Source organism: Trichosurus vulpecula, chromosome 6, assembly GCF_011100635.1.
Source record: "Trichosurus vulpecula isolate mTriVul1 chromosome 6, mTriVul1.pri, whole genome shotgun sequence".
NCBI lineage: Eukaryota > Metazoa > Chordata > Mammalia > Diprotodontia > Phalangeridae > Trichosurus > Trichosurus vulpecula.
The window spans coordinates 67,550,323-67,569,046 of record NC_050578.1 but is presented as its reverse complement, the minus strand read 5'-3'; the positions used below and the strand labels follow the sequence as shown (position 1 = coordinate 67,569,046).

General features: G+C 38.3%; 1 protein-coding gene across 1 annotated transcript in view; it reads left to right on the top strand.

Annotated features, from left to right (window-relative positions):
* The window catches only part of SLC39A8 (solute carrier family 39 member 8), a 64,860-nt gene extending 48,474 nt beyond the window's left edge, over nucleotides 1-16,386 (top strand). The window contains exons 6-8 of the mRNA XM_036764348.1: nucleotides 10,273-10,480; nucleotides 10,685-10,869; nucleotides 14,750-16,386. Coding sequence (XP_036620243.1) covers nucleotides 10,273-10,480; nucleotides 10,685-10,869; nucleotides 14,750-14,899 — 543 coding nt within the window. The 3' untranslated portion in view covers nucleotides 14,900-16,386. The remainder of the gene's footprint in view (nucleotides 1-10,272; nucleotides 10,481-10,684; nucleotides 10,870-14,749) is intronic.
* Nucleotides 16,387-18,724: the final 2,338 nt, after the last annotated feature.

Here is an 18,724-nt window from a genome sequence, read left to right as displayed (position 1 = left end):
AACTAAAGTTTTACTCTATTTTTATATCATCATTTCCTTTTTGAAATATCACAATTGTTCCTGGTAAACAAACCAAATGAAAACTGCCCTTTGGCTTATAGACTCTTTAAGTCAGAGGACTGGGATTCAAATCCCAGCTTTGCCACTGTATGACCTTAGAGAAGTCTCTTATCTCTCTGGACTGTAGTTTCCTTATTTGTAAAAGGAGGAGCTTAGGCTACATGACCCCTAAAATCTCTTCATATTCTAGAATTCTTCACATATACTATTCCTTCTACCTGGATTTCTCTCCTTTGCTTTCTACAATTGCCATGTCCACATCCAAGATAGCCCAGGTTCTGCTTGCTTCATGAACCTTTCCTTCATCAATATTCTTTTTTTAGATTAATTTATTTTTAATTTTCAACATTCATTTCCACAAGATTTTGAGTGATAAATTTTCTCCCCATCTCTTCCCTCCCTACAAGATGGCATGTATTCTTATTGCCCCTTTCCCTAGTCTGCCCTCTCTTCTATCACCCCACTCCCCCCACCCCTTATCCCCATCCCCCTTACCTTCTTGTAGGGCAAGATAGATTTCTATACCCGATTGCCTGTATATATTATTTGCATGTAAAAGCAACTTTTAACATTTGTTTTTAAAACCTTGAGTTCCAAATTCTCTCCCTTCTTCCCTCCCCACTCTCCATCCTTGAGAAGGCAAGCAATTCAAGATAGACCACACATGTATCATTATGCAAAACAGTTCCATAATAGTCATGTTGTAAAAGACTAACTATATTTCCTTCTAATCTAGCCTCCATTTTTTCAATTTTCTCCTTTGACTTTCCTTTTCAAAAGTGTTTGCTTCTGATTACCCCCTCCCCTAATTTGTCCTCCATTCTATCATCCCCCCTTTTATCCCCTTCCCACCTACTTTCCTATATGGTAATATACCCAATTGAATGTGTATGTTATTCCCTCCTTAAGCCAAATCTGCTTCATCACTCTTCTTGTTGGCATCACTCTCATCATTCTGATTCCACCTTGCTGATATATGTAGAGTTATCTTGTGTAGTGGGATTGGTTGGGACTGGGTAGAATCCAGGTATTAAAATCCAAACAGCTGGTAGTATCTTTGTAAACCCCTGGGGAAGCTAGGTGATGCAGTGGTTAACACCCTGTGTCTGGAGTCAGAAAGACCTGAGTTCAAGTCTAGTTCAGACATTTACTAGCTGTTTGAACCTGGACCAATGTCTTAACCACTGTTTGCCTTAGTTTTATGAACTGTAAAATGGGGATAGTAATAGACTTATGTCTCCAGGTTGTTGAAGGTAGCAAATGAGATGATAATTGTGTAGCACTGAGCACAATGTCTGGCACATAGCAAGCAATTAATAAATGCTTGCTTTGTGTACTTCCTTCCTTGTCCCACAGAGTAAATTGCACCACTAGGACCTCTCTGGATCCAAAAAGAAGAGATTTATCCAGAAAAAATGATACAGATAAAGTGTGAGATTGTCAAGCTGAATCAATTAATCAAGAAACAAACATTTTTTAAAGCACCTCCTTTGTGGCACTGTGCTATGCATTTGGTAAAAATAAAATCATCCTTGCTCATCTCAAGCCTACATTCTGTTGAGGACAGAGACAAACTTGGTGCACATATTCTGGCATGCCATGTTATGTTTATACTTCTTCCATGTGGAGGTGATCTCATAAGGGGACACAGATTAAAACTCCCCACAGGGAGTCTAAATGAGCCTTAAATTCTCTCTCTTTGACCTGTTTTCCAGGTCAGTTGTTTTTGATAATAATAGCTAGTATTTATGTAGTGGTTTAAAGTTTGCAAAGCACTTTAAAATATTATCTCATCCTCACAACAGCCCTGGGAGTGGGTGCTATTTTGATCCCCATTTTACAGTAGAGAAAATGGGCAGATAGAGGTAAGTGACTTGCCCAGAATCACAAGCTAATAAGTGTCTGAGTCTGGATTTGAACTCGTGTCTTCCTGACCCTAGGTCTAACACAGTAGCCATTGTAGTATGTAACTGCTTCACTTGTTCCTCTGATTTTTTGTTTTAAAAAAACTCAACCCCAAAAAACCTTTGTTCTAATATTTCTTCTTGTCTTCTTGAATCATTAAATTCTTTTTGCTCCATTCTATTTTTTTTTTAGGTAATCCACTCCTTTGGTCATTTATTCCATCTTTTATTTTAATATTTGAATGTTTTTCTTAAGAGTTCTAATTTCATTTTTATATATTGCTTCATTTCTTTCATATACTCTTGGAGTCCTTGTGACCAAACTTTTCTCTTTAATGGGGCTTATTGTTTGTGAAGTTACTCTCTTCTTCTAGCTTCAGCTTTGGGTCTTCTCTTAACTTATAGGATTTCTTCATTGAACTTGGGGGTTTTATTCTGTTTACTTATATCTGTTGCCTTAGCTCCAAGCAATGTCCCCTTGTATCCTCTTAGAACGTAAGCATTTACATCCCAGGAATCAGCAAACATTACAAATCAGGGCTTGATTTACTGTTTTTATTGCTTAGACTTAAGGAAAGTAATAGAGGAAATGTTAATGATGCAGATTAAACTTAAAAGTGTGTTATTTTCCCCCAGATAACCAGTTGTTAATCATTTATCAGCACGCCCCTAGATATAAACCACACAAACAAAAGCTCTTTGGGTGAGTCCTATTCCTGCTATAGCCTGGAAGCTTATACTGCTACCTTGTCACAGTTCTGAATGGGGTATTTGGTTCCTGGTTCTCTTTCTTACCATCTCTCACAGCTCTGGGCTGGATAGGGAGCAAGAACTGCCACCATATGCCACAGTCCCTGTCTTGTACAATCTCTCTCTTCTGGTAGACCAACCTAGATGATGTCCTTGGCTCCACCTCTGTCTCCTTCTTAGACACTCACCACCTGGGAATTCCCTTTGTCTTCTATGGAATATCAAGAGATCACTGTGACTTTAGTCTTCCTGGGAAGCCCCGGGGACACCTTGGCCTCTAGGTCTTGACCTAGTCTCATCAATCCCCTGGTGTTACCTTTTGGCTTGATTGCTTCTTCTTGCTCTTCTTTTGATTTTGCCTGGAGAATCTCTCAGGGGAGCTGGATGTCATTGAAACTTTTCATGCGGTTCTCCCTGGCACTATTGAAAGTATGCTGTGGGCTCTCAGGACTTAATTAATTAAGCCTGGGATGGGTTTTAGAAGGTGCAAGTAGCACTTGTTTTGAATACTTTTGAGCTTTGTTAAGCACCCATTTATAACACAGTAAATGCAATCTTCCTAAGTTCTTGTAGGTCTCCTCTCATTGCCAATATGTGTTGTATGAGAAGGGGAGCTTGGAAGTAATATTCTGTTTCCTGTATGTGCCCGAGTACTGTCATTATTATCATCCACAGAGAGTATAGGCTTTCTTGCAAAAGTAGTTCAAGTAGATGGTTCATTGGGGTAACTGTAAATATTTAATTTGTTTTGTACTTTTAAATTCCACCAACAGTGTTAATTTAAACTGTGAGGACTCCTCAAGTTTCCCAAAAGTTCATTTGTATCAGGGCAGCAAAATTGCATGGTCCCCAAGTGAAAATAAAGCCTACTTGTTTGAGATCCTAAATTCTCAAGATGACGCCTCTCACATTTCAGAAAGGAAACTATTTGCCAGCCTTCTCTTAATGATTCCTTTCTTGTTAATAATTATCTTCATTAGCAAGAGCATTGGAAATGAGTGTGGGCTCCTCTTGGAACTAAATAAGTGGAAACTATGTACAATTGACTGAGAAGAGATTACATAGATTGAGAAGAATGTTCCCTTTTTGTTTTTTTCTATTTGAAATTTCCTTTTGGCCACATTTTCCTTTCCTGCTTATCTAGGTGATGTGGGCAAGTGCCTTAATCTCCTCTGGCTGTCAGTTTGTTCATTTATCAGTTGTAATAGATAGCCTCTTAGCTCCCTTCCAGTTAGCCCTATCAACTTGCGCCCCACCCCCCCCATGCCCATGTTGAATATTTTTCTTGAATTGTTTCAGGATGGAAAGGACAAATAACACCAGTAAAGTACCAGTCATTTGGATTTACTGGTAAATCTACATTTAGAAATTAGGAACAACTATAAATAATGGAAGATATGTGACATGGAGAGGCCTATTGCCAGTCTTAAATCTCTATCTAACTTGCCTCCTGCGTGGGCATATCACAAATGTTGTGTTAGTGCCATTATCTTCTGCTGGCTCAGGAAGTAAGACAGCGTTGTAATAATACCATGTACCAGCAGTTTGCAAAGTTTTTGGCTTCAGAACCAAACATTTATACTCCTAAAAATTATTGAGGACTCACCCAAAGAGCTTTTGTTTGTGTGCTTTATATCTAGGGGTGGGCTAGTAAATGATTAACGACTGGTTATCTGGGGGAAAACGACACACTTTTAAGTTTAATCTGCATCATTAACGTTTCCTCTATTACTTTCCTTAAGTCTAAGGAATAAAAACAGTAAATCAAGCCCTGATTTGTAATGTTTGCTGATTTCTGGGATGTAAATGCTTACACTGAAAATTTAGCAATTTGGAGAACCAGTTCAATCTAGTTCTAGCACAGCCCAGAGGATCTATTGATATTTACTAGGTAGAAACAAAAACATCTTAGTATTATTATGAAAATAGGCCTTCAAGACTCCCTTAAAGGGTTTCCTGGATCACACTTTGAGAATCACTTGATGGCTGTAACTCTTCTGTCCTATATCTATCTATCTATCTATCTATCTATCTATCTATCTATCTTTATCTCTATTTATCTGAGTGTGTATATATGTATATGTATATATGTATTAAATGCTATACTTAAACATATTCATTCATTTGATAAATATAAGAGTACTAGGAAGTAAGGGCTAACAAAGAAGAAACTTCTTGCCTTCATGAAGCTTACTGTCTAATGTATATGTTTATATCCTTTCCCATTACCAAATTACACTCAGATTTTCGACCAACACTCACTTTATCACAACCTCTTATAAGCATGCTAAAAGGATATTTTATTTCTTTTTTTAACTTTTAAAGTTCTTCTCTCCCATTTCCATAGCATGTTTTACCCTTCTAGCTAGTTAATTTCCTAATCTTAATTCTTATGTATTTATGGGCTTTAGAATGCCTACCACCTGAGACCATGGGTTTTGACAACTTAATTCCACATAATGTTGAAGGCCCAAACTCGCTGGCCCTTCAGAATCCACCAGAAAGACATACTCCTTTCTGAAGCTACTCCTTGCCTAGGAAGCCAGGGGAGTGAGAAGCTGCCAAACTCACCCTGTAGGAGGGAACTGGATTCATGTCTCCAGCAGGACAGGACTCCAGTTAAAGATTATATGCTTTGTCCTTCTCCTCTTCGCTTTCTCTTTGACAATTTCTCTCATCTCTCCCATTTCAGTACCCCTACCCCCAGCTTAGTTAGAGTGTTCCTTACTTTTCTTTCTTAGAGGGATCTAATCTAGTTCTCCCTTCTGTATTTTACAGATGGAGAAACTGAAGGCCAGAGAACTTAAGTGACTTGGAAGGTTACATATACCATAAATTCTAACCCATGTCCACTGACTCAAAAATCTAGCCTTCTCCCCACTGTACTAAAAAGTTAGGAGACTGAAGAACAGCATCAAGGTTTACTTACTTGTCAAAACTAGTCACTGACTGGTAGTAGCGCAGTGGCAGAGTTGGGATTATTCATTCCAATCCCAATCTTGTGACTACCCCTCCCACAAACCCACACAAGACCTTCTTGCATTATCTGCGAGATGGATAAGAACAGCAGAACTCTAAAATAAGGATTCATTAGATTGGTGGAGTGAATTAGGAGTGAATAGTTGCCAGTGAGTTATAAAACTTCTCTTTTGAAAGTTTTCTTATGGTGGATTGTTCCAAACCTGTTGAAAATTTATAGCTGCTAACTTCTTCTAAGATGTCCATTAGGACTTTACACTCTTGGATTTAATGAGAGAGATGATAAATCGACTCAATAATATCTGTGTCATTAAGAGAACTCATGCCTGAAATATTAATTTAATTTCTTTTTCAGAATTAAAGGCATTCCAATATAGTCTCTATAGATGAGCCATTAAGTAATTTAGGTTTAGTCTTGGCAACTTTTTTTAAAATCACTACAAGAAGATAAACTATTTTGAGTGTGTAAATCATTGGAAAAATCAAAATCACTATTATGATTTCAAATGGTTCAGTTAAATGTTTTTGGTTTGGAAATAAATTCTTTCAAGGTCCATTCCAAGTCCCATCTCCTCTATACCTCCTTTCCTGACTGTGCCAACCAGCATTTCAGTAGACCCAAACTCTTGTTCCATATATCATTGTTCATATTGTGTATATGTGTTGTAACTATAGTACCTGTAGAGTTTCAGAAGGTGAAGGAAGGTGCACCAAAGGTCTTCTGTCCTTTGAGGTGACTTTTTAAAGTCTATTCCTGTGACCCCTCCCCATGCCAAAGGAAGATTGTGTGTGTGTGTGTGTGTGTGTGTGTGTGTGTGTGTGTGTGTGTGTGAGTGTGTGTGTGTTAGGAACATGTACATATATCTATTTTTTTGTCTGCTGGAATGCTACAACTGCATGACTTCTCACTAGCATCTGTTGACCTTTGATGAAGGAACAAGTGCCTAGGGACTCTGGGAAGATACAAATATAAAGGAGCTAGAGTTGACTAGTGAGTAGTTGAGTGAGAAGATTTGAATTCAAGTCCCAGGTCTGCTGTGTGTGTGTGGGCAAGTCACTGAACATCTGAAGGTTTTCCTGTTTGTAAACTATGGATGATTATACAATTTTGAGATTGGTAAGGCTCAAATGAAATAATATATGTAATTCTAAGGGGCTTTAGAGGTGACTACCACATGTGTCAGGTGCATATTTCTTGTCAATGTCCATACCAAACCCACATGTCTCATCTTGTTACTTGATTTATTGCCTTATTAATTCTCATCTCATATTCTAAGGCAGTTAAGGTGTATGTTTTGATATTTCCTTATAAAATAATAGCAATGCAAAATATGTTCTGTTAATTGGTAATATCTAAGCCTCTTGTTGATAAAGTAAAATGGAGAAACATCTTTTTCCATGAGATTTCTCGTCTCTTTCTGAAACCCCTTAGTCTCATAGGCTTAAAATAAATAACAGTGTTAACTGGATGTACAGTTTGTTCATATTGTAACAAGTAATACGAAAATATATTTTAACCAATTCATCAAAATATTAAAATTAGAAATATCATAGCCAAAGTCACCTCTAACCATCAGGTACAAGTTCTCTGTAATTGTGGAAATAGAGTCCTACCATTCAGCTCTTTCTGGGTGTCAAAGTCTCTCAAGAATTCTCTTTAAGGTACATTATCCACACCATAAGAGTTAAACTCAGTTCTCCCAGGAAATATCTCTTTAGTCTTTGTCAAAGATGACACTTTATTCTAGTCTCTCAAGGAAAGAGATTCTCTTGAGTTTTCTCTTATTATAATCTCTCTCTGATCATGGCAGCAGTCAGTCTTAAGAAGGCAGTTAAGCTGCCCCCTCCGCCCCCAGATTCTATTCCCTTTTGAAGATAAAGTAATAGCATTTGTATTCTCCATGGGAGGGTCTGTTGAAGCTGATGTTACCTAATATATCTATAAAGCATTTGATAAATATAAAGACAGCCTCTTCTTAGAAAATAATTTTTATTAAGAATGAGCCATTTGAAAAATTTAATGTCAAGCTTATAACCTTGAAATTTTTAAGTATTTGTAATTAAAATGTACTTTCAAAAGCAAGGAAGAATTTTCAGAAATGAGGTTATCTACAAGGGCGACATTTAGAACCCCTCTAATTTCTAATTCTTCTCATCTTTTCCCCTTGTTTGCTTCTTCCCCATCTCCTTCTTTCTCCTCCAAGTAAGGTTTTTAGACCTGATTTGCATTTTTGAAAAATGTAACACACTGAGGTCAAATTAGAAATCTTTTGAGTCTAGGCAACATTAAACAGTTTGAAGGAAATGTTTTATTTTTAGTGCATGTATTCAGGGACTGGACTGGACTGCCTTTTAAAAACCTTAGGCAGTCTTTGAAAGCAGTTTTTATCAATAGTTTCATTGCAGTGGCACATAACCATCTGTAACTAAGCCCCTGTTTTCTTTGAAATTAGGAGCTCGGTTACAATGAGCTTATAAAATGACATGAAACATGAAGGCCTGGGATTTCTGAGAGAAGATGAACTGAAATAAAGGGAGAAGCTGCTGTGGTGTGTTTTCACTGCCAGACATCTTAAATGGGAAGCTGAAGCCCTGTGCATTTTGATCTCATCTGTGTACCACTAATTTGTTATGATTTGATGTTTCTTTGCCTCCCTTAGGTAAAGGGAGAAGTGCCTAACTTCTGTGATAAGTGATAGGTACTAAAATAGAAGTGTCATGAAGACAAAGACTATCTTGTGTTCTTTGTATCTCTCTTCAGTGCCTAGTGAAGTACTTTACACATGATGCTTATAAATATTTGGTGAATTGAATAATGCAAATGTATATGCATATATCCGGAAGATTAATACCATTAATGCCATTCACCACTGTAGTATGGCATGAGATCAAGAAGCAATTCCTTCTTATGAGAACTTCTTTATCATCAATCTCAGTAGAACATGAGACCCTTGAGGTCAAAGACTTTTTGCCTTTCTTTACATTACCAGAGGTTAGTATGGTGTGGGCCATGGTAATAATCTCTTTTAAATGCTTGTTGACTGATGGACTGACCCAATCATATTATCACATTTCTTACAACTTGAACTGTTATTCATCAACATGTAGAATTTGATGAATGCTCAAAGATGGTAAACATGCTAATTCTTCAGTTTTCAACCTAATGGCCAGACTTGTTTGTTGAAAGGAAAGCCATAAATGAACACAATTGAAGCCAAAGACAATAAGATCCTAAATAGTCACTGACACTAATACAGTCTCAATTTGGTAGTGTTGACTGTCTGTCACGAGGTCATGTGGAATGAATGAGTTGGAAGTCTCCTTCTAGATCCCTCTCCTTTACATATGTCAGGCTTGTTGATTTCAGAAAGAGATAGCCCTAGGAAATCTAGGGAGTCTATATACACATTTCCTTGCATCCTTAGTGAGATTGATTCATTTAATGACCTTGTAATATCTGTCATTGGCCATGCCCTATTGGTTTTTACTTCACAATATATTGCTTAGATTCTTAATTGGAAGGGACATCACAGGCTCTGTTGTGTAATCTGTCCCTGAATGAGAATCCCCATATGGCATCCCTGACAATTGGGCATTCAGCCTCTGCTTGAAAACCTTGCATGAGGTTTTTCATACCCACCACGTTCTGAAGCACTCTGTTCTGATTTTCCATAGCTCTAGGAATCGGGAGGTTTTTTTGTTTCTCAACATGCAGTCTAAATCTGCCTCTCTAACTCCCACCTCCTCTCCTTCAGTTCTCTGGGCCCAAGCAGAACAATACTAACCTATCCCTCTTGTACAGGAGAGCCCTTAAAATTCCTGAAGAGAGCCAGCTACCAGTCTTCTCCAGGTTGAGATTCCCATTTACTTCTGATTCTCACGTGGTGTGACCTGGAGGCCCTTCATCATCCTGATCACTTTCCCTTGGACACTCTGACTGTCTTTACCTGACTTTTCTCCATGTTCTCTCTACCTGGAATGCCTTCCCACATCCTTTCTGTTTATCCAAATCCTCCCTTTAATACTCAACTCATCTTTCCTTACCTACAAAGAATTTCCAAATGACTCTGGTCATCCATAGGGACTTCCCCTCCTGTGCAATCATAGAACCTACTGTCTGTCTCCATTACTTATCTGACAATAAAGTATATCCCTTAAATGTTGAGTGGGACCCATGGTTTCTTTGTTGTCAAGAATGCATTGAGGATCTGTCTCAGTGCAGATTAGACATTCTCCATCATTTAGAGTCTTGGAGTTTTCTGGGGACAAAGAGAGGTTAAGTGACTGCCCAGGGTCACACAGCCAGTCTGTGGCAGAGGCAGATCTTCCTGGCTCTCTATCCTATATATAATAATGATGCTTCTCAAACTGTACACGTATGATTTGTAATATCTCTTCTTTTATTCATCTGTATGGTGGTTTTGCTTTTGTATTATAAACTTGTCATGTATTCCTTGCTTTTCCAACTCAGCTGTAAAATTCAAGTCAAGGATTTTGCTTTTGTACCTCCCTCCATGCCTAAAACAGTGTCTACAATTTAGTATTTATTTGGTAATTGACTATCTTTTTTTCTCCGTAGGATGGGAAAAAGGAATCAAGTTCATGTACCTGTTTAAAGGGGCCCAAGCTATCAGAAATTGGCACCATTGCCTGGATGATCACCCTCAGTGATGCCCTCCACAACTTTATCGATGGTCTGGCCATTGGTGCTTCCTGTACCCTCTCTCTTCTTCAGGGACTTAGCACCTCCATAGCAATCCTGTGTGAAGAGTTTCCTCATGAGTTAGGTAAGAGATTTCTATTCAGGGCAAGAATCTGTTAGTTCTGGTGTGATTTTGATCAAATGCATCTTCAAAATGCCAAGGACCAGACATTCTGTTTGCTATACTGAAATGACAGAAAAACTGTGAGACCTCAGTGATCATTTCTTCTCGAAGCAACATCCTTCTACAGTGTGATTAATTCTGTGTTTTCCTGTTCTCTTTTTCCAGGGGACTTTGTGATCCTACTCAATGCTGGAATGAGTACCCGACAAGCTTTATTTTTCAACTTTCTTTCAGCATGCTCCTGCTATGTTGGGTTAGCCTTTGGCATTTTGCTGGGCAACAACTTTGCCCCAAATATTATTTTTGCACTAGCCGGTGGCATGTTCCTCTATATTTCTCTGGCAGACATGGTAAGAAGATTTTTTACTCTCATTTTAATTTTAGATTAATATCTAGGAATGGCTAGGGGTAGGGGCTTACCACTTCCTTATTTCTTATCGTTCTGCCTCCCACAGAGGGGAAAGAAAGGCACATTTTCCAGGGAAACTCATGATGGAAGTTTAAAAATAAGAACAACAGCAGCAAACCCAAGACAGCCATTTGTGTAAAACTTTTCTAGCTGAGAGAGAAAATGCTTTTAGGCATCTCCTTGGAACGGTCTTAGGGATAGTAGGCTGCAAACACGTGGAGGCAGTATGGTATGATGGATAGATGGCTGTACTTAAAACCTGTCTCAGGTAATCTTAAGGTCATTGATAGTCTAGGCAAGCAGTGTCAAACTCAAACCCACAAATTGACTCAGAAAACCACAGTTGAGCATTATCTATATTGTATTGTATTTTTATTTATTTTGTCAAACATTTCCTGGTTTAGCACCACTTGGGAGTTTTGCTGTCTACAAGTTTGATACCTCTGCACTAGAGAGTATCATACCTTACTTATGACCTTATTTTTTGTCTAAATTGTAGAGATTCTCACCCAAGCCTTTCTTGTTCATTTTGTGTTGGGATGGTTGTAGCCAAAGAGTTGGTTTTGTTTGTGTCTTGCTTTTGTGATGATGCACAGTTTGATGATAAATACCGGGAATTTCTATATCTGTGTAGTGAAAATCTTAGCCAGCCCCAAACTTGCACTAAATATAGAAAGTTGGGATAAATGGAGTAACATACAAGACATTTCCTGAAAAGTTCGGGTTTTGTGTGTGTGTGTGTGATTATAGAAAGGCAGCTAAATGGTTCAGTAGATAGAGTATTACGCCTAGAGTCAGGTAGACCTGAGTTCAAATCTGGCCTCAGACACTTAAATAGCTGTGTGACCCTGGATAAGTCACTTAAACTCTGCCTTAATCCACTGGAAAAGAAAATGGCAAACCACTCCAGCATCTTTGCCAAGAAAACTCCATGGACAGTAGGGTCCAAAGGGTCATGAAGAGTCAGATATAACAGTGATTACAGCAGTTAGACCTGGGAGAAACCTTAGAGATCATTGAGTCCAGCTGCATCAGTTTACGGATGAAGAAACTGAAGCCCAGAGGGGTTAACTAATTTTCCAAGATCATGTAGGAAATAAGTAGCAGAACTGAAGTTCTCCAAGTCCAGTGCTAGCCCCACTCCATGATGTCTTCTGATGTCTCAGTCATGCTGTGGAGTTGACCCTGGGTTTTTAAGTGCATGCCACTGGAGTACAAAATTTGGCCAGTGGGTCTTGGAAAGAGTTAGGACCTTGCTGTGCTTTGTTCATCTGAAGACCTAGCTAAAGTCAGGGAGACTTAGCCCCAGGGTAGCTACAGGGTTGTTGTTATTATTACAACCACAACTACCACTACCAGCACCACATCTGAGGTGATGTGTTCTGCGTTGGAAGAGATTGAGCAAAATCACAGATCCTTGAAGCAAACACCTATACCTTATTATGAGGGGATCAATTAAAACTAACTGCAGTGGTTAAAATCTGTCTTCTCATAACAGCTTGGAGAATCTGTGTAACAATATCTCCAAGTGACTACAAACTGTATGTACATCACATCCATGTACTCACACAGAGACAGACACACCCACTTCAGTAATTCTTATGTATTTTCTTGGAGTGGAGGTGAACCTAAGTTTTCAAAGGAATACTGAGAAGTCTTTCAAGACTAATAAGACTTTGAATGTGGGCTACTGTCCGTTAGAGCATCATGAGCAGGAACTTTTTTTTTCGTTTTGTTTTCTTTGCATCCCCAACACTTAGTAGAGTGTTTGGCACGTATTAGGTGCTTAGTAAATGCTCCTTGGATGATGACATACTTTTATATCTGTTGTCTGAGGGCCAGCCCAGCTGAGCATAGAAAGGCTCATTCACTTGGCTTCCAGTAGAGGATATGTTTGGTCAGAGGAACTTTCATGGTGTGGATCTTTCCACTATGAAGAGAGCAGAAAGATTGTAACTCCCATTGGTAGTGGAAGGAGGTCTTATAGCATCATGGCCTGTAACCCTCTAGATTAAAGGAGAATTGGAAAGTACTTCAAAAAATAAATAATAGGAGACATAATGTAGCTCACATTCATATGTAGTTTTCCAAGTCAGTATGCATCCCTTGGAGATGCTTATGTAGTTTGGTGGCTCTTGTTTTTATTTGAATTTGACTCCACTGTCTTCACCTCTCCCTTCCCTGAGACTTCAAGTGGCTTAGAAGGTGCGGGCCTGCATTAGGAGAGGGGACTTCCTCACCTGGGAGTTCTTTATACCAATGAAATTACAGTTCTAGTCCCTATCCCTATAACAATACTACTTAATTAAGATGTGATAGTCTTATTAGTCATATGATAAAATATTCATAATTAATATAAAATATTAAATAAAAAATAATATATATAAATTGGTACAATTATCTTAATCAACATTAATGATTAATCAATATTCATAATATTAATAACCAATTATGTTAATAATCAATAATATAATCATATTAACAACTATTAAAATTTCTGGTATTATTATTCTACTGGGCCTAGGGCCTACTTTATTGAGCTCCTCATCAGCCAGGAGTTCTGGCTCCCTCTTGAAGCCCTCCTTCAGTGGTTCCCAAGTGTCTGGAGGTGATTCTGGGTTCTGGAAGCCATGCTGGCAGAACATAAACTCTGGTCATTTTTCCTAACCTGGAAAGAGTTCAAGCTTCAATGGGGTCTCTTTTTCTGACTCAAAAACCAGCTGAGGGTGGTCCTAAGGTGATGAGGTATCCGCCCCTCCACTGCCAGAGCACCCATAGTGACAATGTCATACCTCTGGGAATGGCATGGAGAACTGGAATTTGCCAAAGATGCAGAATGTCCACTCCTGTCTTACTGACTCTAGCAGTTAAGTGACTTGCTCAGGATCACACAACTAGGTTGTGACAGCTGCAAGGCATGAACATGGATCTTCTCACCTCTGAGTCAGCTCTCTGTCCACAATTCCATACTATCTGTAAAACTAATAAACCATGCATGTATGATGCTTTTAACCTTATATGATGTTTTTTGCTTTGCAAAATCTTTCCTCATTTGTTACCTCGTTTTTCTTGCCATAAGCCTTTGAGGGTACCTGTATTTATTGTGATTGCTTGAAGATTCTCTGAATCTTTGTACTGGTGGGTATTCACAAAGGGATTATGGCATTTAGTGTACCATTTTGGGGGAGCTGTCTGAATGAGGGCATTTTCAGATATTCCCACAGAAATTGGATTGGGCCCCCTGCACCTAGTTTTAATTGATTCACTTGGAATGAGGTGTTATATGTTTCTACATTGGCAGAGTGGTGAATGGAACCAAAGACATTCTGTTCTAATGGGATAGAAGAAAAGGAAGTAAAGGGCTAGTGTGTAAGGAAGGGTAGAAATGAAGACAAAAGGTATAGAGGGATCTCAGGAGTTTTATCATGAGCCTTCTGATGGTTGACTAATCTTATTCCATTAAAGATGATTTCTGTTTTTCCACTCTTGGTGATAAGGCACATTTTCTTCTGCAATTTCATTTGTGCTGATGCATTTCAACAGCTGAATTAGATCATTGAACCAATGATTCATCATTTGATAGGATGGGGAAAAGCTCTGAATTTGTAATTGGAAGGCATGACTTCATGACCTGACTCAGTTCTGTGTGTGCCTTTGGGCAAATCCTGGGTCTCACTTTTCTCATGTATAAGAAGGGGTGATTTTATTATCTAAGGTCCCTTTCAATCTGAATTCTCTGATTCTGTGAATGTCAGACTAAAATCTTGGTTCACCACAAGATGGCAACAGTTCTCTAAAAATCTGCCTTTCTTTTTCCCTAGTTCCCGGAGATGAATGATATGCTAAGAGAAAAAGTAACTGGAAGAAAAACAGATTTAACCTTCTTCATTATTCAGAATGCTGGTCTGCTGACAGGATTCACAGCTATACTTATCATTACCCTGTTTGCAGGAGATATTGAGTTGGAGTAATCTGACTTTGAAGATGGCATAGTTAATGAAGACAATTTACCAATAAAAAATATGAAAAAATTATTTTCGTCTGAACGGGGGCTTTCAGTTGATCTACCAAGTTAAAAGATGACCTTGTTTTCTTTTGCAAGTCACAGAAAACCAGTTAGTTAATGGTACCAGGCCTGCAAAAGAGCTCATCAACCATATGTTACAGAAATAAATCCAGAAAAAGATTTGGAATTAAAAATCTTGTAAAATATGAATGCTAAAAATTGTCTTGACATGTAATTGGGGAAAAAAAAATACTATTAAAAATAAATCCAAAAGTTGGATTTTCTTTTCCCATTAAATGCAGTTTACCAGTTCCTTGGTAAACAGTGTTGCATGATATATGTAACAGAGAATCACCAGGCAGTTGAGCCCCATGCATTCCATGACTGGCAAATAAGTCATGAAGATGAAGAAAAAATTATTACAGGTTTTCTAGGTCTTAATAATGCTGGGATGGGAGCAAAGGCTCAAGTGGTTTCAGGGCAGGTTAATTCTCATCAATTTGTTGCAGGGATTTTATGGGCAAGCCCATCAAAACATGGAAGAGAATCAAAACCATTTTAGCACACATATAAAAGATGCTGAAATCTCAATTATTAATTAATGCAAACAAGAAAGAGACCACTTTCAGCTTTTGATCTCCTCTCTTTTTGTGAGGCTCAAGGACATGTAGATTCATTTTGAAAGCCCCTTTTAAAAACAGAAAAAATAGCTTATGAAAAATCTGAACATTCTAGACATTCCAAAAAGTTTAACCATGTGCACTCTGAATTTTACAGATACTTTATCCCAAAGGGTCAATTTCACTTGGCCAGAAGATTTTATTCTAAGGCTAGAATTGCCTTTATGGCATTCACAAGTTTTATTTTGGCTTATATTGTTACTGAGTGGCAGCCGATCAGCATTCAAGGAGATGAAAATGCTCGGTATCAATGTATGATGAATATTTGTTTTTTAGAGGGATTGTTCATGAAAAGAAACAGTAAAATTTTAGACATTTCTAAAGAAGGGCAAATGTTGGTTCAGCGAGGTTTTATAAATGTATAAAAAACAGCTGGACTGTTGTTATAAGTAAAGGGTTAATGGAGGGATGTGGTCAGTTTCCTTATGGGAGACTACCTGATCTTTGGAAAATTGCCTGTTTTGTCATTAATTGATCTTTTTTCCTTTATATTTTAAGTACCTCAGTACAAAATAACTCAGGTTATTTTTCTACATTGTGATAAGGATACAGCAGAGACCAATCTGTCCATTCAGTTAGGAAATTAATGCTACTGGTGAATTGGCCTAAATGATTTTAACTGTATTTTGTATATGTGTGTAGGATAATTCACACTCCCATGTCACCTTAAAAATTGTTTTAAAATGTGAAAATGATTGTTCTTGAAATCAGTGATCTTTCCTCTCCAATTTTGTACAGTGTTTTTATGCAGCAATAAAATAGACTTAATGAACATGTTGTTTTGTATGTTACATGACATAGATAAAATTTTTTCAAAGTTTCCAGTCAGCTAAATAGTAAATTTATTTGAAACTATGAATTGATGGTATCTGTAGCTTCCTTTCAGAAAAAAATAAACTTTGATATATAATATGCTGAAACTCTTGTGAGAATAATCAATGCCGATGACAAATTTATGCTTACACTACAAATTTGTGCTTCATAATCTCAATTGGGCCCTCACTGTAACAAGGCAATCCTTTTGTATCTCCATAATTGACTCACTATCCCTCTCACAGCTGCTTTCCCCAACCTTTTCATCCCTTCTTATACTTCCTAGAGCTCCCCCACAATCTCTGCTGGGAATATGCTTCATATTTTGACGAAAAAATGGGCTGTTTGCTGGGAGCTCCCTCTTCTCTCGCCGCATCACTCAGATGCTTTCACTATTATCTCCTTTACCTCAGTCTTACATGAAATACTTGTCCTTGCCAGGGCAAACCTCTCTAAATTCATGCTTGATTCTATTCCATCTTTTTTTAATAGAAAATTCTTTCTTCTATCATCCCGCCTCTTTCACTAATCTTCACTCAGTCTACTGGCTGTTTTCCTGCTACCTACAAACACACCCATGTCTTTTTCATCTTTTAAAAAAAAAACTTTTTCATCACTCCATTCTTACTACCCTATCTCTCTCTTCCCTTTTGTGGGTAAACTCTTTGATTAGGTCATCGACATTCAATCCCTCTCCTTTTCTTCTCACTCAACTCTTCAGTCTGCCTTTGGACCATATCATAATTTAACTGAAACCGCTTTCTCCAAAGCAATCATAACATCTTAATTATCAGATCTAATGACTTTTTCTGTCTTTATCTTTCTTGACCCAGAGGTTGAGACACTGTTAATTACCATTTTTTGCCATGCCATTCTCCTGGTTCCACCTGACTGTTCCTTCTTGGGCCCTTTTGCTGGATCTTTACCAGGGTACAGCTTCTAAATGTGGGTCTTCCCCAAGACTCTTGTCCTGTACTCTCTTTTCTTTTTCCTCTATACTATTTTACTTGGTGATCTCATCAGCTTCTGTCAATTTGATTGTCTCAATACAGATGATTCTCATTTATTCAACCTTAACTTCTCTGTGACTACCAGTCTCACATCTCCAACTCACTATCGGACACCTTAAACTTTATATTCTATAAACATTATTTAACATGTCTGAAACAACTAATTTCTCCCTTTTTCTAACTTCCCTATCATTGATGAGGGCACCACCAGCCTCCCAGTCACTCGGGCTTGAAACATCCTCCACTCCTCACTCTCAGCCCCCTGTGTCCAAATAGTTGCCAAGTCATGTCAAACTACCTCCACAACATCTTTTGTATACATATCCTTCCCTCCTTTAACACTGTCAGTGCCCTGGTACAGGCTCTCATCACCTCACACCTGGATTATTGAAATAAATAGTCTTCCTACTTCCATTCACTTGCCAGAGCGATCATCCTAAATTGCAGGTCTGACCATGTCACTCCCCTATTCAATGAACTCCCGTGTCTCCTCGTTGCCCCCAGGATCAGATATAGAATTTTCTGAACTTTAAAGCCCTTCATAGCCTGACACCCTCCTTTCTAGTTTTCTTAAACCTTACTTGTCTCCATGTATGCTGAGATTTAGTGACACTAGCTTCCTTGTTCCTCCCACATGACATTCCATGTCTCAGAATTTTTATAGGGCCATCCCCCACTGTCTGGAATTTTCTCCCTCCCCGTCTCTGCCTCAGGCATTAGTACTATAATTCCTATCCCTCCCTAGCTAAAAGCCCACTTTCCATAATAAGCTTTTTCTCATGTTCCATAATTCTATTATTTCCAAAGTGGAATTTGCACCATCAAAATTTATTAAGCTCAATTATTCAGCACCTCTCAGCTTAGGCTTCGGATTACACAGGTCCACTTCTTTTTTACTTTTATCTCTTTACCACCCCAGTGTTAGCTCCTGAACCAGAAAAGATGCAGAATAAAGGGAAATGGACTTGAAGAACCAGACACTTTACTCAGAAGTCATGATAAAAGACAGTGAGGTAGCAGGGGGGAAATTAATGGCTACCATTTTATATCATTGTCAAATTGCAGTTCTTGAGGCTGTTCCCAATATTCTTAATTTAATACGCACAGTATTGTCATTGTGGGTACTCTTCCAATGGAGTGGGTTGCAACTCCATCACTTAGCAGATGGCCTTTGAGAGTCAATGTGGCTATCCTGGTGTGGTTCCCTAATCAGAGACACCTCCACCACGAGGTCCATGCTTGAATTCTTTCCAGCTTAGGAACCAGTAGAGTTAATGCTCTGCTGGC